General features: G+C 44.9%; 1 protein-coding gene across 2 annotated transcripts in view; it reads left to right on the top strand.

Moving 5' to 3' along the window:
- The window catches only part of Myh13 (myosin heavy chain 13), a 52,511-nt gene that overhangs the window by 19,374 nt on the left and 12,992 nt on the right, over window positions 1–20,145 (top strand). For both annotated transcript variants that reach the window (XM_042691466.1, XM_042691476.1), the window contains 15 exons: window positions 628–764; window positions 2,110–2,365; window positions 4,402–4,644; window positions 5,161–5,337; window positions 6,429–6,574; window positions 6,685–6,775; window positions 7,839–8,228; window positions 10,159–10,285; window positions 10,376–10,494; window positions 12,375–12,571; window positions 13,170–13,353; window positions 14,129–14,294; window positions 14,932–15,056; window positions 16,065–16,373; window positions 16,470–16,673. In XM_042691466.1, coding sequence (XP_042547400.1) covers window positions 628–764; window positions 2,110–2,365; window positions 4,402–4,644; window positions 5,161–5,337; window positions 6,429–6,574; window positions 6,685–6,775; window positions 7,839–8,228; window positions 10,159–10,285; window positions 10,376–10,494; window positions 12,375–12,571; window positions 13,170–13,353; window positions 14,129–14,294; window positions 14,932–15,056; window positions 16,065–16,373; window positions 16,470–16,673 — 2,871 coding nt within the window. The remainder of the gene's footprint in view (window positions 1–627; window positions 765–2,109; window positions 2,366–4,401; window positions 4,645–5,160; window positions 5,338–6,428; window positions 6,575–6,684; window positions 6,776–7,838; window positions 8,229–10,158; window positions 10,286–10,375; window positions 10,495–12,374; window positions 12,572–13,169; window positions 13,354–14,128; window positions 14,295–14,931; window positions 15,057–16,064; window positions 16,374–16,469; window positions 16,674–20,145) is intronic.

Raw genomic sequence — 20,145 nt, 5'->3', positions numbered from 1 at the left:
TAGCCTTCCAGATATATTTAACTGTCTTCTCACTGGTGACGTAGGGATGATGGTGGTAAGGATGGGCCCTACCTAACTGAGTTCCTGGGCGAGGCAGGTCCATAAATCAGGTAAGGACCAGTGAGTGCCAAAAGCCATGTCCCAATCCTGGCCAGACTCCCAAGAGTAAGGCAAAATAGGGTTTCCAGTCTAGAGTCCAGACAGAACTGTTTCCTTGGATGTCATGGGTGGAGAGAGGGGAGATGTTCTGCTGTTCAGAACTGCAAGGACAATGGGATTCAGGGTGGGACAGAGATAAAAGGAGTCATCTGTGACTTTCTCCTAACCTGGGCGTAATTGCTCTGTGGTTATCTTCAGGATTTGTCTTTGCCTTCTATGTGAGTCTGTAGGAACTCAACCACGTGGGTAGATGCGTCTAGAGCCTGCTTTACAACAGGCTGCCTTGCTGTCCAAGATGTGCAAGTGCAAAGAGAAGATCAGCTGGGAAGTGGATTCTGGGAGCTTGGTTGCTGCTGGTCCAATTCAGTGCTTGGAGACTTGACCTAGGATTGGGTAGAAAGAGGCTCCCGTGAGAGCCGATGGAGCACCCACTGGGGACCAAGCAGGATCCATTTCTCCTTCACGCAGGTGTTCTTCAAAGCTGGGCTCCTGGGACTTTTGGAGGAGATGAGGGACGAGAAGCTGGTGACCCTGATGACACGCACACAGGCCTTGTGCAGGGGTTACCTGATGCGGGTGGAGTTCAAGAAGATGATGGAGAGGAGGTGATACAGATTCTCACCACCACTCCCCCCCCACCCTCTTTACTGAGCTGCCCGTGGTCACTTCCTGCTTCTAGTCTGGGGATCCTATCATTCATTCTTCATTCATTCATTCATTCATTCCTCTAGTGTTTATTGAGCAGAAGTCCTGTGCTGGATAATCTGCTTGAAATTAGGGACACAGAAATAAGCCCTACCTTAAAGTGGCTCACAAAGCTCTCTTCACATTTGCATACATGGCAAATTTTAATAATTGCAATGATAAGGTTGCAGTCAAAGGCACAGAGGCCTGGGGCAAGCAAATCCTCAACCCAGATGGTTGAGTGGTGGCATGGAGGGGTCAGAAACCAAGAATAGCTTCCTGAAAGAAACTTTGCCTGATCTGTAACAGGATGATCTGAAGGTGAGGGTGATAATAAGATCACGGTTACTTGTGGTATGGGGTAAAATGTGGGCATTGGAAGACCCTATGCATCATCTTGAGGAACCCAGACTGTCTCTGGTGAATGGGGAGCCCTGGGGAGCATGTAAGAGACCAGTGATGGTCTCTCTGGCAGCTTGGGGGAAAGTTAACTTGAGGGGTGGAGAGGAAGAAGATTTCTAACAGAAATCCAAATGAGAGGTGACAAGAACCTAAATTAGAACAGGGATGAGACAGGACAGAGTAGCATAGAGGAATCTCAAAGACTCTGTGTGTATGTGTGCGTGCATGTAGGTATGTGTGTATGTGTGTGTGTGCACATGCACACCCATACTGGGACTTGAACTCATGGCCTTAGCTTTTTCACTCAAGGCTAATGCTCTGCCACTTGAGTCTCAGCTCCCCTTCTGGCCTTGTGCTGGTTATTTGGAGATTAGAGTCTCAGGGATTCTTCCATCCAGCTGGCCATGAACCATAATCCTCATATCCCAGGTTCCTGAGCAGCTGGGATTACAGGCGTAAACCACCAGTTCTTGGTGGAGAAGGAATAGCAACATTGACAACTAGTTATGTGTGGGGATTTCTAAGAAAGCAGAACTGGGGTCCCCCCCATTGGGGGTTAGGAATACCTCCAACCTTTAGCTTCACGAAGCCAATTGTGTTTGGTGAAACCAACACAAAATGGGGAGGGAGTTGAGGGAAGAAATCCCCAAGAAGGGGCTAGGTTAGGGAAAATTGAAGCTAGGTTTCAGATATCCCATAAATGTTGTAATGAGTTGTATAAATGTGGAACTCTGTGTAGTATTGGGAAGGGAGCAAGCAGTAACATAGGCTGGAAAGGAAGGTTCCAGTACCTATGGGGGTGGGATTGGGGGGATTAGCTAAACCTTCCGTGGTCTGTTAACCCAAATCCTAACGGGTGCACAGGGAGTCCATCTTCTGCATCCAGTACAACATCCGCTCTTTCATGAACGTCAAGCACTGGCCCTGGATGAACCTGTTCTTCAAGATCAAGCCCTTGCTGAAGAGTGCAGAGGCAGAGAAGGAGATGGCCACCATGAAGGAAGACTTCGAAAAGGCTAAGGAGGATCTGGCCAGATCTGAGGCTCGCCGGAAGGAGCTAGAAGAGAAAATGGTCTCTCTGCTACAGGAAAAGAATGATCTCCAGTTGCAGGTCCAGTCTGTAAGTACCTTTGTTCTGAAGATGCAAAGCATAAGACCCTGAAATGACCAAAAATGAGGAAGAGAGAGGACCCCCAACCCCCCACAAAGGTGTGTCTATTCAAGCAACAGTGGTGACACCATGTGGTTATACAGCATATTGCAGTATTACCCTCTTCATAGAAAGAGGGCTGGCTCTGGCTTCCCTGAAACTAAGTGGACCAAAATCAGATCTGCAGAGTAAACTTGTGTGGACTTTCATTTGTCCCTGTCTTCCCTAGCAGAGTTAAACATATTTTACTGTGGATATGAGAAATGTCTGTGTTTTATCCTAATCCATAGCTGTCACAAGTTCACCAAGTCTTTTTAAAAAAAAAGTTCTATCAACAAAAATAAATCATTCAAATTAAATAACCCAATCCAAAAACAGAGAAAGTAGTTCTTCCATGTGATGTTCAATACTATGATTATACTCAACAATGTTTCTGAAAATGTTTTTGTGTGTGCTGGTTCTGGGGCTTGAACTGAGCCTAGGCACTGTCCCTGAGCTTTTATGATCAAGACTAGTGTTCTACCACTTGAGCCATAGTGCCACTATTGGCTTTCTGGTGGCTAACTGAAGATAAGAGTCTTGTAGACTTCTCTTCCCAGGCTGGCTTTGAACTAGATCTTCAGATCTGAGCCTCCTGAGTAGTTAGGGTTACAGGTATGAACTACCAGCATCTGGCTTTTGAGTTTTTTTTCTTTTGTACACAAGGTTAGCACAACTTGAGCCACAGCTCCACTTTCAACTTTCTTGGTATTTATTGGAGATAAGCATCTCACAGACTTCCTACACAAGTGGGCTTTGAACCATGATCCTCAGACCTCAGTCTCCTGAGTTGCTAGAATTACAGGTGTGAGCCACCTGTAATTAATGTACTTCTTAATTAAAAGGAGAAACAAAACTACACCAGCAGGGCACAGCATTCTTCCACCCTCTCATTTCTTGGAGTTAAGGTATTTTTAATTTCCCCATCTACATAAACTTCTTCATATTTCCTTACCTTTTCGCTACATGCCCAAAACATTTTCTCTTCACTTCACTCTTTTCCAGACATAGTGGGCAAGGGGACAAATATGAAACCAGATTGCTGGGTGTGTGGTCCTCCATATAGGAGCTGTGTGCCCACAAGACAAGTCACTTCCCTCTGTGTCTTGGTTTTCTCATCTGTAAAGTGGGCAGAGCAATAGCACTCACTGATGTGGGTGTTGGGGAATCAAAGGGTTTAATGCATATTGATCTTTAGCACATGGCTTAGGTTTATAAAACTTTTACCCCGTCTCATCACAGCAATTTCCCAGCAAGGTATTGCCAGTTCTGAACATATTTTTAAAAGGGAAAGATGGTTTGATTTACTGAAAGAAAAGGATTTACTAGTTTTGGTCTTGCCCTAGAGATTCACTATAATTCTTCTGGCACTAATTCATTCACTTGTTCATTTGTTCATCTGTGTGTGTGTGTGTGTGTGTGTGTGTGTGTGTGTGTGTGTGTGTGTTGTCTGTCCTGGGGCTTGAACTCAGGGCCTTGCACTGTCATGGGGCTTTTTCACTCAAGGCTAGTACTCTACCACTTGAGCCACACTTCCACGTCTGGCTTTTTGCTGGTTAATTGGAGATAAGAATTTCACAGATTTTCTGCCCAGGCTGGCTTGAAACTGCAATCCTCAAATCTCAGCTACCTGCGTAGTTAGGATGACAGGAGTGAGTGTCCAGCACCAGACTTCTTGTGTGCTTATAATGTCTTGTTTTGAAGGTTGAGGCAGCTTTTTTCTGTTAAAAGTTATATAAGGTAGCCATGTTTTACAAATACAAGTCAGTTTAGCTTGACACAGAGTGAATGGCTTGTTTGTTAGCTGATGGTGGTACCAGAAAAATGATATAATCCAATAGGCAAATTCAGCAAAGGTGGAGGCTTAGATGCTGGGCTTTTATCCTTCTTGGGTTAGGTCCAGGCAATGGGCTTTTAGGGGTTTCTTAAGGAGCTGATCGAAATGTACAGCATCCTGGTTCTTGCAGGAAACAGAAAATCTGATGGACGCCGAGGAGCGATGTGAGGGGCTTATCAAGAGCAAGATCCAGCTGGAAGCAAAAGTCAAGGAGCTGAACGAGAGGCTGGAAGAGGAAGAAGAGATCAATTCTGAGCTGGTGGCCAAGAAGAGGAATTTGGAAGACAAGTGTTCCTCTCTCAAAAGAGATATTGATGACCTGGAGCTGACCCTGACCAAAGTGGAGAAGGAGAAGCACGCCACAGAAAACAAGGTGGGCAGTTGAGAATCCCACAGGCTACGTACCAAGGAAGATGGATGCAGGAGCCTCCTCAACCCAGCACCACCTAGAAGTTAGAGGCAGAAAGAAAGCAGAAGGGAAGGAGGGAGGGAGGTAAAGATAAAAAGGAGGAAGGAAAACTTTAGAGCCTACCAATTCCAAAGTAAAGATCTAATAGAGCAAGATAGAAATACTATTTTGAGCTGGGTAGCTCACACCTGTAATCCTAGCTACTCAGGAGGCTGAGATCTGAAGATCGTGGATCAAAGCCAGCCCAGACAGGAAAGTCTGTGAGACTCTTATCTCCAATAAACCACTAGAAAACCAGAAGTGGCGCTGTGGCTCAAGTGGTAGAGCACTAGCCTTGAGCTGAAGAGCTGAGGGACAAACCCCAAGCCCAGAGTTCAAGCCCCACAACCAACCAAAAAAAAAAAAAAGAAATATTATTTTGTTGTTGGAAGTTCCTGGCCTAAATGTTTCAATATAACATTGGTGCTGATGTTTTCCCAGGTAAAGAATCTTTCTGAAGAAATGACAGCCCTTGAGGAAAACATTTCCAAACTGACCAAGGAGAAGAAAGCCCTGCAGGAAGCCCATCAGCAGACCCTAGATGACCTGCAGGTTGAAGAAGACAAAGTCAATGGCCTAATCAAAATCAACGTCAAGCTCGAACAGCAAACAGATGATGTAAGGAGAGCTGAAGAGTTCCCATTCTGGAACCAGAGTCCAGAGTTCAGATCTCAGCCAATCCCCGATCCCAAATGTGGTGATAAGCAGGGTGACTGACTTTTAAAATCTCAGCTTCCACCTGAGAAAAAGGGATGCAAGCAGCTCTACCTGTAGGAGGGGGAGAGGGTTCCAAGGGAAACTCAACACACAGTGGGTGGCAGTTATGCACCCTAAAACAACAGGCACACAACACACCAATACACATTCACCACAGATCAATTGACATTTTCAGTAAAATATAGCATCATCATTATTATAATTAACATATGCCTGCAGGTTATTGGGATTCCCAAATCCCCTACTGTGTTCTAATACAGTGAAGATCTGGCTCCAGTTCAGTGGTAGAATGCTTGAGCAGCGTGTACAAGGCTCTGGGTTTGATGTCGGGTATTGCCAAAACAAAACAATATAATATAATGCAATACAAGAAGAAGAAGAATACTTCATCTGTGGCCATGTGTCTCCATCGTGGTACACTCTCATTCTTGGTGTAATATCTAGGTTTGAGGTAATCTGATTTTATGCGTTACTGTGGCTAGAATTTTTCTACGTCTCTAATCTTCCTGAGGCCAGAGTAGGTATGCTCCGTTCACACACTTTGCTTTCCCTGTGCTCACATGGACACACACTGACATGTGAACAACTCCTTGCCTAAATCTCCCCATGGTTTCTACTGTGAGAAGGAAAGAGTAATGGCAGGCAAGGTAGACCTCCTGGCAGTGCCCTTCCCACTGTGTATTCCTATCTGGGTAAAAGCACTAGTCTATGGGTGTTGACCTTCTACCACCAGGAATGTGACCTGGACAGGCCAACTAGGAATCAGCCAAAAGAGGCACCAGGAGGCACCCAAGGGATCCAGACTCTCCCCTCTCCAGGGGCTTTGCTAGAAGAGAGAAGAAGGCAAAGAAGGGAAGACTTGCTTCCTTCCAGGGATAACCTCTGACTATCTAGCCCTGAAGCCTTGGGCAGGTGTATGGCTCTAAGGGCTGAAGGGGGTCCAGCTTGCTTTCCCAATGAGTTCCCATGTCTTATTGCCCATGTCTTTCCAGCTGGAGGGAAGCTTGGAGCAGGAGAAAAAACTTCGGGCCGATCTGGAAAGGGTGAAGAGGAAGCTGGAAGGAGATTTGAAAATCTCCCAGGAATCCATAATGGACCTAGAAAATGACAAGCAGCAAGTGGAAGAGAAATTAAAGAAGTGGGTGTTGCGTTTTCTGCCTCTCCCTTTGAGCCCGGAAGCCATCTTGTTTGCACCTCAAAGGGTGATGGTTTGTGTCCTTTGATTTTTGGTGGTTAATCTCTTTTCAGGAAGGAGTTTGAAATCAGTCAATTGCAAACTAAAATCGATGATGAACAAGTTCAGAGTTTGCAGTTGCAGAAGAAGATTAAAGAATTACAGGCAAGTGCCAGCCCTGCCTAGTGAGGGACATCTGTGTGCCAGTATACTGCTTGCTCTTCTCCGGCTCTCTCTTGTCTGGTTTATGTGTTTGCATGTTTGTAGACAAAGTCCCCCTTCATAGCTCAGGCTGGCTTCAAACTCTTAATCTTCCTGACTCATCCTCCCAAGTCCTTGGATGACACTCATGATCCACCATACCCAACTCTCCCTTCGTTTCTTGAACATTTCTATTCCATCTATTGGAGCTAGAGAAAATGTCCTATCCTTTTCTCTATGCTTTTTGGTTTTTGGTTGGTTTTGTTGCTTGGCTTGGTTTTTGAGACAGGGTCTCACTGTGTTGCTCTGCCTGGATTTTGAACTCCTGGGCTCAAGAAAATCTTTCTGCCTCACCTTCCACAGTAGCTGGCATGATAGACAAGCATCATGCCTGGCTTTTCCCTCTCTTTAAAAAATAATACACTAACTTTATTGGTAACACATAAACATATCTCCTTGAAAAGAGACAAAATACTATCAGTAAGGCTAAATATTGTCAATAAGGGTGACTGACCACTATCCCTAAGCCTTATACCCTTCCAATCTTCTCAATTTCCCCTGTTTATGGATCCTTCCAGAACTTTTGCTATGTATTTACAAGAACATTTAAGACTCAAAGAAAGTACAGGTGATAGATGATTGATAGATAGATAGATAAATAGATAGATAGATAGATAGATAGGAAATTTTGTTCCTGTTTCTTTGTATTTTAGCATAAATATTACCATCTTAAACATATCATTGTACATTTTGTTCCTTTAATTTATCCACACATCTGCAGAGCTATGCCAGGGAGTTATGCATCAGAATGTAACTGCTTCATGGATTTCTAGAGCAAGTCCTCCATCCAGTTGACTTGACCATTCCCCCATGATGGACACAGATTATTTCCAACCTAAGAGTTTTCTCACTGATTCAATGTTATTCTTAACCTTGTGCCGCCTGCCTCCCAAGTCCTCATCACCTAGTCCCTCCACAAGTGGGCTGCTCTTTGCACGATGACCTCCCTGATCCATTGACCTTTCAGGCTCGCACAGAAGAGCTGGAGGAAGAAATTGAAGCAGAACACACGCTCCGAGCCAAGATTGAGAAGCAGCGCTCTGACCTGGCCAGGGAACTGGAGGAGATCAGCGATCGGCTGGAAGAAGCCAGTGGAGCCACTTCTGCCCAGATCGAGATGAACAAGAAGCGAGAGGCTGAGTTCCAGAAAATGCGCAGGGACCTGGAGGAGGCCACCCTGCAGCACGAAGCCACAACCGCCACCCTGAGGAAGAAGCATGCAGACAGTGTGGCCGAGCTTGGGGAGCAGATCGACAACCTGCAGAGGGTCAAGCAGAAGCTGGAGAAGGAGAAGAGTGAGCTGAAGATGGAGATCGACGACATGGCCAGCAACATTGAAACAGTCTCCAAGTCCAAGGTACAGACTCACCCTTTCTGTCCTTGGCCATGAGGAGCTCCTGAGCGTGTGGAACTTGATGCTTCTACACTCATTGCATGGTCTGCACTGAGCCCCTCCTCCCTCCCAAGTCCTCACATTCATCTTATCCATCTTGGGGAGATGCAGTAGCAAAAGACTTTAAGACTGGGTAAATTCCAAACAACAGTCCGGGAGGCTGGGAAATGCAGGATCTAGATTTTGTGTCTGCTGAGGGACCCAAACTATGCTTCCAAGATGGCAGCTTGATGCTATGTCTGCCCATAGCATCAGGGGTAGGGGGCTAGTGCCCATTTTCTGTACAGACTGTGACTCTCTGCAAAGGCTGAATCGTCAAGACCTAATCACCTCCCCAAACCCCCACTTCCCAGCATTTCACTGGGGATATCGTGTCATCGCAAGCATTTTGAGGTGACACACACGTTGAGACCCTTACCGTGCAAGTTCAGACAATGACATGCTGCCACTCTAGATTGCATTACAGAAAAGCTTCCAGTCTATCTGGAATATACCAGAGCGAATTCTATCCATGGATGATCTTCTTAGCCCACATTTCATTCCTGCGACAATTAACTCAGCCTCAAGAGACCAGATTCATCCTTTCCTGAGGTGGTGCCATCATGACTTAGTAGCCTCCCACTGAGGCGCCTACCACTGCTCAGCCCCACCATGGGGGATGGAGCAAGCTTCCTTGGGAGGTATATAAACCCTGGAAGTACAAACCACATCCAAACATAGAACTTTCGGACAGCACTGCAGCTGTCTCCCTCTGCCTCTCCTTCTCCCACTCTCTCCCTCTCTTTCCTTCTCCCTTTCTTTCTTCCTCTCTCTCTCCTATGTCTCAGAGTTGGTTGAGTTAGAAGAAATTCCAGCATCACTGACTGACCCAGTTAGGCCTCTAGCCAGCCCTCCTCACAGCCTCTCCACCTCCAACATTGCTTTCTGCTCTGTTTTCTTTTCTTGATTATTTTTAAAATATGATTGTATTGTTATTATAAAGGTATGGTACAGAGAGGTTACCCTTTTATAAGCCAGGTAACGAATACATTTCTTTTTCTATTTCTTTTTTTTTTTTGGTTGTGGGGCTTGAACTCTGGGCCTGGCCACTGTCCCTCAGCTCTTCAGCTAAAGGTTAGCGCTCTACCACTTGAGCCACCGCGCTACTTCCAGTTTTCTGAGTAGTTTAATGGAAATAAGAGTCTCATGAACTTTCCTGCCTGGGATGACTTTGAACTGTGATCCTCAGATCTCAGCCTCCTGAGTAGCTAGATTTACAGGTGTGAGCCATCGGTGCCTGGCTTACTAGGGTTCTTTTGAGTGGCATCTCCTCAGAGGTTTGTTTACAAATATTAAATACTTAACCAACCACAAGCTGTTGCTCTAAGCTATTCGTAATTAAGTAGCAATCACAAATCAAAATAAAACAAATCTGAAATGATTACAATTTTTTATTAAGTAGTTGCACTTCAATTCCAGAAGTCAACTTATGAGTCCAATGCATCTTGATCAATGTCGTTCTTGACCTTTCTTTCCCCATCTCATTCCTATCCTCAAGTTACGTATGGTTATAACTTTTATTCTTGTCGTTTGTGGGGCTTGAACTCAGGGCCTGGGAACTGTCCCTGAGCTCTTTTGCTCAAGGCTAGCGCTCTGCTTCTGGGTTTTAAGTGCTTAATTGGAGATAAGAGTCTCTCACAGACTTTTCTGCCCAGGCTGGCTTCAAACTGTGATCCTCAGATCTCAGCCTCTTGAGTAGCTAGGATTATAGACATGAGCCACTGGCACCCAGCTGGTTATGATTTTTTAAGCCAATCTAACAAGAAGCCACACTGTCAAACTGTCCAGTTCCATATTGTACTCCGGGAACCCATTTTTCCCATTCATGAAGACATTTTCTTTTTTTTCTTTTAAGAGTAATATAGAAAGAATGTGCCGGTCCGTGGAAGATCAGTTTAATGAAATCAAAGCTAAGGATGACCAACAGACCCAGATAATCCATGATTTGAACATGCAGAAGGCAAGACTCCAGACCCAAAATGGTAAGGATACGTGCCAGGGTCTAGGGTCCAGCCAGGCTGGTCTAGGAGGTTGGAGACCAGCAAGGCTGATGGACCATATCTTTTTGGTAGGGGAACTGAGCCACCAAGTAGAAGAGAAGGAGTCTCTGATCTCACAGCTAACTAAAGGCAAGCAGGCCCTCACCCAGCAACTGGAGGAGCTTAAGAGGCAACTAGAGGAAGAGACCAAGGTGAGGATGCCTCTTTGGGGAAATGGTAAGAGTTAGAGAGAATATGAGAGGCCAAATAATGCAATTGGACACATGGAGAAGTCTGGAGCTTCCTGTCTAGGCCTTGTAGAGCGGCACTGGATCTTCTTTCTCAGGACTAGGAATCCACCAGGGTGCCTTTCCTCTTGGTACCTCTGTCCCTACAGGATGGTCTGAGAAGTTTGCTCTTCAGCTCAGAGCCTCTCTTCCCCATCAAAGTACTAGACTGTCCATCTCAGTCAAGCCAACCAGCCCCACAACTTGGAATGCTTTCAACTCTTTCTTCTTTATCGAAATCAGATGTTTGTATCCAGAAAATATGTCGGCCCACTGTAGTAGCACCTAGTAGGCATAGCACCAGTAAACACCATAAAAGCTCAGGAAATGCCAAGAATATATATTCAATCATTGGAATAGTAATTTAGGGGCTCTTAAAACTGCATGAGTGGGGGGCTGGGAAGGTGGCTCAGTGGTAGAGTGCTTGCCTTCTATGCACGAGGCCCTGGTTTTGATTCCTCAGCACCACATAAGCAGAAAAAAGTTGGAAGTGTGCTGTGGCTCAAGTGGTAGAGCACTAGACTTGAGCCGAAGAGCCCAGAGTTCAGGTCCCATGACAGACAAAAAAAAAGGCATGAATGGAATTCTGTGGTTGCTGTACCCTGGCTATGAGTTACAGGACAATCTTCCAAGGGTATCCCAAGTTTCTTCTCTCTCTTTTGGAAAAAAAAATTAGGTTCATGTTCACTGTCCATCTTTCTCTTCTATAGTAAGGCATTTTGATAGAACTGGAATCAGGGAAAGTAGGTAAGAACCAGTGTTTGAACAAGTATTGAGGTGATCGCCTCTGTTTTGGTAGTACTGAGGCTTGAACTTGGGGCCTTGTGCTTGCTAGGCAGATGCCCTATCACTTGAGACATACCTCCAATGCTTTTTGCTTTAGCCATTTTTTCAGATAGGATCATGCATTTTCCTCCCCAGGCTGGCCATGGCCCACAACCCTCATACCTATATCTACTGTGTAACTGGATTACAGGCGTGTACTACTATTCCCAGCCTTACATATGTTTGTTTTTTCAAGGATGAAGATGTATACCTGACTACACTAGGGAAACAGAACTCTTTTCCTTGATGGTGGCATCAGAGGGTGCTTTGTGACCACTATTGCTAGAACTGAACTTTTACACTGTCCAGAGAGGAATGAAAGACAGGGGTGCTCTGGAGGGGTCCTCTCTTGCTTAGGAAGAGGAGGCTGAGCCCTGGAACAGCACAGCCCATCAGCAGGCCCTAGTGTGAGGACAGCTCATTCATGACACCAAAATATGCTCTATGTTTCTCATAGCCACAATCCTTTATCATTCCAGACCAAGAAGCAAGACAGTCAGTGCCTTTTTAATTCCATTTCCATACTTCTAATTATATTCGCGAAAGAAGTCTCCATTTGAACAACAGCTCTTTAGCATTATTTATTTACCTAACTATGACATCAACAGAGGATAGACCACAGGCCCAGAGTCACAGTGCGTAACCAACCAGACAGGGATTACGTTGCTTTATTCTCAGTGTGTTTACTTTTATGGCTACCTACTGTTTGGCTGTTAGCAAATGTTCATGGTATTCTCTCCAACATGGTGTCATGAATTGTGTTGTTTTTTTAATAAAGAGATTTAGATATATAATTTTAATATATTTCAATATATTCTAATGAAGGAGAGAACCTAAAAAATTTAAGTAGGTGATAAGCAAACATGGCCACATTTATACTTCAAGGGAATGCTTCAAGTGTAAACTTTAAAAAAAAAAATCACCTTAACTTGAAAAAGGGTCTCATCATTTTACGATTTGTCACCGCTGCAATTCTCCAGGCCAAGAACGCCCTGGCCCACGCCCTGCAGTCTTCCCGCCATGACTGTGATCTGCTTCGGGAGCAGTATGAGGAGGAGCAGGAAGGCAAAGCCGAGCTGCAGAGGGCGCTGTCCAAGGCCAACAGTGAGGTTGCCCAGTGGAGAACCAAATACGAGACGGACGCCATCCAGCGCACAGAGGAGCTGGAAGAGGCCAAGTATGATTCCAGGGTTACAACAAACATGGTGGCTTTATGACAGAAGCTAAGAGACAGGGAAGTGCTTGCTCCTGCCTGGCCAGAATCTCTCTTCCCTCCTTCTTAGTTCCTTAAGCATCCAGTGGCATCTTATCACCTCTTGGGGGGTCTCCCTGCCGTCCTCCTGTGAAACTACCTATCCTCCTGGCTCTCTTGAGGACTCCTTGGGGATCCCTTCCTAGCCACCAACCATTTTGGGATTAGTCAAGCAATACAGTCATGTCACTTAACCATGCATGGGGTATGCTCTGAGAAGCACATCTTTAGGAGATGTTGCCATTGTGGGAACGTTCTAGAGCGTATATGCACATACCTCAATCAATCTATGTGGCTTCTTCAAGTACTTTCCAGCACCACTGTAATTTTGTGGGCCCACCATGGGGTATGTTGCCTGTAACATGTTATTGGATAGCACATGGCTGTGCTAGGATCCTCTCCTCTCAACACACCAGGGCCTGCTGATTCCTTCCCAGACTGTTCCTTTCTATTTTACCCTAACAGTCATTTTCCGAAATAATCCCACTCTTGCCAAGACTCAAACAACATCTGGTTCTCTTAGGAAGAAACTGGCCCAGAGGCTCCAGGAGGCAGAAGAAAACACAGAGACGGCCAATTCTAAGTGCGCTTCCTTGGAGAAAACCAAGCAGAGGCTCCAGGGGGAAGTGGATGATTTGATGCTGGACTTGGAGCGGGCCCACACTGCCTGCGCCACTCTGGACAAGAAGCAGAGAAACTTCGACAAGGTCCTGTCTCTCCCCTCCCTCACCCCACCCCCCTGCATGGCTTCATGGAGGGGGTGGTCCAAGGGAGAGTCTCTCATGGCTGGGTGCATGAGAGGCCCTGCAGCTGCAGCCTCAACCTCCAGTTGGAAAGATCCTGAGTCTCTCTTTACTCTCATGACAGACCCTCCTCCAAAGGGAGTCTTCTTATTAGTCAAAGCTAATTCTAATTACATTGAGCATGGAATACAGGTCAAGTGTCTCTAATCCAGAAAAATAAATCCCAAGTCTGAATACTGGAGAGGCATGATGTATCAAGTGGAAAATTCCACACCCGACCTCATGCACCATGTGGCAAATCAAAACACAGGCATGCCAAAACTGTCCCGTGACATTACCTTCAGGCTAGGTGTAAAAGATGTATCTGAAACATGAGTGAGCCCATCTCCAAGTATTTTATGCCTACACAAAAGTTCAAAAATCTAACCAGGAGGAGGGCAGGGTGAGGGATCAAAGATCTGAAACATTTCTAGTCCCCAGTCATCTCAGATCAGAGATTCCCAACTTGTATCTTAAAGAACCTGGATGAACATTGTAAGGCCACCAGTTGGAAGCCAGCCTCTTTCTCTGGTCCATAAGAAGGAAAGAGCTACACTTTGGTATTGCTTCCAGCTCGTGTCTGAGTGGTCTCTATCCAGCCCCATCCCCCTCCCCCTCCCCATACCCCATCCCACTTTCCACCCCCCACCCCCCACCGCAGGGCTTTCTTCTTCTTACATGTCTCTTTATCATGTCTCAGGTCCTTGCAGAGTGGAAGCAAAAGCTGGATGAAAGTCAAGCTGAGCTGGAAGCTGCTCAGAAAGAATCCAGGTCTCTCAGTACTGAGATCTTCAAGATGAGGAATGCCTATGAAGAGGTGGTAGATCAGGTAGAGACGCTGAGGCGGGAGAACAAAAATCTGCAAGGTGAGCACTGTCAGCACCACCAGTGTGCAAAGTCTGTTTCTTTCTCTCCTCCTTCCAGCCCCTTCCCCAGTCAACCACGGCCTCCTCCCTCCCACTGCCTTTCAAAACCCTCACCCATCATGCCTTGGGTCTACCAGTTTGCTCCAAGGCCCAACTCCTCTTCATGTAAGGTGGCAGCTTAAGTCTCATTTTTGAGGAGCAGGAGTCTGCTCCTCTAACAACAGTTGTTAGAGAACAAGACCTTTCAGGGAGTCTGTCTCTAAATGTCTTTGCAATCTTGTGTTTGTCAATAAATTCCTTAGGCTGCAGAAAATTAGAAAACCAGACCAGACCTCTCTAAAGCCCCCATGCATTCTAGGTGATGATGATTCCATACATTTTTTTTTCTGGTTCCTCTCTGTGACCCTTTTGAGGTCTTAGGGTGATGGTGTTGTCTCTCTGTTACTACTTTCTCTGCATAGTTCAGGTGGAGTGACACAGCTGTGTCTGCTGACACCTCCAAGAAACCACTTCCCCACATTCTCCCCTATATAAATGTCATCAGTGAACCACCAGCCCCTACATCGCCTGGCAAATACCTCTGCTGTGAAACCAGAGCCAGTTGACAGAGATCCTAAATCAAACCCGTTCTTTGCAGAAGAGATTTCTGACTTAACGGAGCACATTGCAGAAACTGTCAAGAACCTTCAAGAAGTGGAAAAGACCAAGAAGCAAATGGAGCAGGAAAAGTCTGATCTCCAGGCTGCCTTAGAAGAAGTGGAGGCAAGTGTCATGTCTGGGATTCAGAATTTGGAAGCTGAAAGAGGGTGTGCTTGTCCATCCCTGTGGGGAGTTCCTTCCTGCCTGGAGGCAGACACTTCCCATCCTCCAAGGGGAAGATGATTACCTCTGGGGTCTGAAAAGGCTGTGCTCTGGTGTCCGCTCACACACATCGCCTCTTGAGAATACATGCATCCTCAGTAGCTTCCTCTCTGAAAGCAAAACAGCAATCACTTGAAATGGCTCCTGAAATCATCAATCCTGAAAATGGCTCCCTAGCCCTCGGTGGCTGTTGTAGCACAGAATCGCCTAGAACAGAGCACTTTGTGCTGTCAAGAATACTGCAGAAGCAAAATAGACCTAGTGTCATCCGTGGCCACGCAAGACCATTGGTTGAAACATGTCTCAGGAAATTTAAACTGGTGCAGAATAACAAGGGAACAGATGTTCTGTCAAAAACACTGCTGGGCGACACATCACATCCTCCACAAACTGTGGTGTGTGTGTTTGTGTGTGTGTGTGTGTGTGTGTGTGTGTGTGTACGTGCACAGGTACAGGGGCTTAAACTCAGGGCCTGCGCACTGTCTCTTCAGTGTTTTCTGCTCAAGGCTGGTACTCTGCCACTTGAGCCACACCTCTGTTTCTGGGTTTTTGGTGACTAATGGGAGATAAGAATCTCATAGACTTTCATGTGTGGGCTGGGGTCAAACTTTGATCCTCAGGTCTCAGCCTCCTGAGTAGCTAGAATTACAGGTGTGCGCCACCAGCATCCTGGATCCTAAACGTTTTGCCAATTCCCAATTCTGCTCTGTCTCCCTCAAGACGGATTCCTTGCTATTAACAGACACAATGTGTTGCAGTTTCATCACTGTTTGGGACTTTCGGGAACAGGTCAAATGCTCAAACCTCTGAGGATCATTCTCTCCATCTGTATGATGAGTTATTCTCATGCTATTTGTATTGGGATCGAAATATTCACAGTACTCCCAATAGCTCCTTTGCTCTAATCAGGGTTCCTTGGAACACGAGGAGAGCAAGATCCTGCGCATCCAGCTAGAGCTAAACCAGGTGAAGTCCGAGCTGGACCGCAAGGTCACTGAGAAGGATGAGGAAATCGAGCAGCTCAAAAGAAACAGCCAACGAGCCACAGAGGCCATGCAGAGCGTGTTGGATGCCGAGATCCGCAGCCGGAACGATGCCCTGCGGCTGAAGAAGAAGATGGAGGGCGATCTCAACGAGATGGAGATCCAGCTGGGCCATTCCAACCGCCAGGTGGCTGAGACCCAGAAACACCTGCGCGCCATCCAGGGCCAGCTCAAGGTGAGCCGCAGCCGCCTCCCGTGGAACCCAGGGTCCCCCAGCCCACCCAGCAGCTCTAGCTTCACTTCTGGTTTTCCCCCACCCCCGACCCGAAAGGATTCCCAGCTGCACCTGGATGATGCCCTAAGGAGCAATGAGGACCTCAAGGAGCAGCTGGCCATTGTGGAGCGCAGGAACGGCCTCCTCCAGGAGGAGCTGGAGGAGATGAAGGTGGCCCTGGAGCAGACAGAGCGGACGCGCAAGCTGTCAGAGCAGGAGCTGCTGGACGCCAGTGACAGAGTGCAGCTGCTACACTCCCAGGTGCGCACTCTCCTTTGGCTCTCATCTGCCTGAGGCAGGGAGAGCCCCCCGCTTCCCGTCTTCCTCCTGTCCAAGGAACACCCCCTTCCTCCATCCTTCCGCTCAGGTCCCACCCCAGGGGTAGGGAGAGCCTAGGTAGGGAGTTGGCAGGGAGTTTTCCATTCCTCCATTCTAGCAGTCAAGACCAGCCCCTTGCCAGGAAAACTCAGACTCTTGACTGATCCTTTTTTTTTTTAAGTTTCCAGTTATCCTAAAGAAGCAGATAAAAAAAAATCATATATGGGGGCTGGGAAGGTGGCTCAGTGGTAGAGCGCTTGCCTTGCATGCATGAGGCCCAGGGTTCGATTCCTCAGCACCACTAAGCAAAAAAGAAAAAAGCCGGAAGTGGCGCTGTGGCTCAAGTGGTAGAGCGCTAACCTTGAGTTCAGGCCCCTCAACAGTACCAAAAAAAATTTTTTAAAAAATCATATATGAAGCTGGGTGCTGGTAGCTGATGCCTATAATCCTAGCTACTCAAGAGGATGAGATATGAGGATCATAGTTCGAAACCAGACCTGGCAGGAAAGCCTGTGAGACTCTTATCTCCAAAAACTATCCAAAAAAATATCTGGGAGTGGAATTGTGGCTCAAGTGATAGAGCGCTAGCCTTGAGCAAAGAAAAAACTCAGAGATAGAGCCTGGACCATTCGTTCAAGGCCCAGAACTGCACACACACACACACACACACACACACACACACACACACACGTTGCGGGAGAATCAGGATGAGAAAAAATTAGTTGTAGCTTAAAGCACTGAAGGATGCTTCACAGAAGGTGTACATGTTAAGAATTCCTTATCCCAAATACTTACAAGTGGGAAGGAAGGATGGGAATACTTGGGACCAGACATGTTTCAGAGTTCAGGTTAGATTTTTGATTTAGGAATATTTACATATACAAAATGAGATCTATTAGGGATGAGATCCAAAGCCAAACATGAAATTCATTTGCTTTGTATAAATGTGATAGTCAGAACCTAAAATGAATGTTATATAATATTTGTACCTGAAGGGTTGTTTTTTTTTTTTGCTGTTGTTGTTTGGGATTTTGGTTTGGGGAATTTTTTAAATATATTTTTATTATCTTTAAGTTGTTTATTAGCTTTAAGGAGTCGCCATTCAACAAAACAGTTTATGGATACAATGTGTCTTGATCAGTTTTACCCCTTTTAACAATTTCACCTGTTCCATCCAACCCATGGGTCCCCTCGCTTTTCTTAATTTTGTAGGAAATGCATTTAATTTTGACTGCATCTCTCCTCCCCCTTCTTCTGTGATTTGCCTATCCCTCTCCCTTAACCCCATCCCATTCCTTTCAATTATCTGTTTCCTGGTGCATTTTGATTTTTTTTGAGACAGGGTCTTGCTATGTGGCTCAGGCTGGCCTTGAACCTGTGATCCTTCTGCCCCAGACTTCAGTGCTGAGAATTCAGGCATGCAACATTGTGCCCAGCTTTTTTTGTTGGTGGTGGTAGATTTTGTTCCCTTGTGGTGCTAGGGATCAACTCAAGGCCTTGAGCTACATCCCTAATTCTATGCTGGCATTGTCACTGAGAACAGCCACATGAGGTCAGGTGTGACCATTTCTACTTGTGGTTGAAGTTGATATACAGAAACTTAGAGATTTGAGAAGATTTTCAGATTTCAGGCATTCACACTAGGATGCTCAGCCTGGGCCATCTAAAATGAAATGTTAGAATCTTAGGATTTTCTTTCAAAATAATTATTTGTATTGCTTTTATGAAAGTTGGGTTTTATTTTTTATGTATTTGTTTTTTGGAAGTACTGGAGTTTGAACTCAGGGCCTTGTGCTTGCTTGAGCAGACACTCTACCAATACTAAGCCATGATGCTACACAACTTTTTTTTTGCACTGGCTGTTTTTGAGATAGTGCCTCACTTCCTTTCTTACATACCTAGACCACAATTCACCTAGATTTTGTTTCCTATCATAACTCATTGACAAGCATGAACCTGTCATTCCCAACTTTATTCATGAAGGTAAAGAGTCTCATGGGTTTCTCTGCCTAGGCTGACCCAGAAACTTGATCCTCACAATCTCAGCTTCCTGAGTAACTAGGGCTATGGGTGTGAGCCCTGAAACCAGCTAAAAGTTGCTTATTGAAGAAGAATTAGGGGGAGGAGGAGGAGGAGGAGGAAATAAGCAAAACCATATTGTTACTATTTAAGGGTCCCTCTTCTTAGATTGTTAGAATTAGACAAATATTGTATTTTTATTCACTTACATTATAGAGGGGGAGATTTTATTGTTGCATTTCCACATGTTTACAACACATTCTAATCAATCTCAACCCTTTTTCCTCCCTTCCCCTAATATTATATAAATATATATCAACCTTTTGATACACATATATCAACCTTTTACAAGTAAAATATATATGTTAGATATATATATATATGTATATATATATATATATATATATATATATATATATCAACCTTTTGCAAGCTACTAGTGTCATTTAACAGTATCTGGCGAACATATTTCTATCTCTTTAAATGATCTTCTATGATGTAATACTAATGGCCAAAAAGCAAAATGTCTAGTTATATATAAAGAGCTTTAATCAGGGCTTTGTGAGTGGATTAGATTGTTCCCAATAAAAAATTATATTACAGAAAGAGTCATAATAAATATCTTCACAAATATCTGATATGATTACTATTGTCTTACTATCTCTAGAAGCACTTTTCTAGATGTAAAATTTCAGGAAGAAACAGTGAAGATGTGTGTAATTATATTGTAATTACTATTTAACAAGGCCACCCCTATTTTTTCTCATTGGGAAACTATGTGAAGACTGGTTTATTACTGTCATTATTATTATCAAGTTTATTATTATCATTATTATTATTGTCAGCTTTATGTTGAATACACTTCATCGGGTTTTTTTTTATCATTGTTACTAAGGAATTGGATTCTCATCATTATTTTGTCCATTTGTATTTCTTTTTATATGCCTGTCCTGGGGCTTGAACTCAAGGCTTAGGTACTCTCCTTCAGCTTTTGTGCTTAAGGCTAGTTCTCTACCACTTTGAACCATAGTTCTGTTTCCAGATTTTTGGTGATTAATTAATTGTTTTCACAAACTCTCTTGCCTGGGCTGGCTTTGATGCTCCTCAGATCTCAGCCTCCTGAGTAGCTACGATTACAGACATGAGTCACCAGCAACCAGCCCGTTTGTATTTGTTTTCTGATGTGTTTAACCTACTTATACTTCTTACCTTTTTCTCATTGATTTGTCTTATTTATATGAAAGAGAATTTTCCCCATGATATACATTGCAAATGTTGTCCAGTTTGTCCTAGGTATAGTTTATTTTGATTGTTAAAATTATTTTTTGTGTTACGTAGTTATTTCTATCAGTCACTTCTGTGTTCCAATACTGTTTTGCTGAATAACCTAACTATA

Source organism: Dipodomys spectabilis, unplaced genomic scaffold (genome assembly GCF_019054845.1).
Source record: "Dipodomys spectabilis isolate Male_0828 unplaced genomic scaffold, ASM1905484v1 ptg000004l, whole genome shotgun sequence".
Classification (NCBI taxonomy): Eukaryota; Metazoa; Chordata; class Mammalia; order Rodentia; family Heteromyidae; genus Dipodomys; species Dipodomys spectabilis.
Note: the sequence above shows the minus strand (reverse complement) of the source record. Positions and strands in the feature narration are given on the sequence as shown.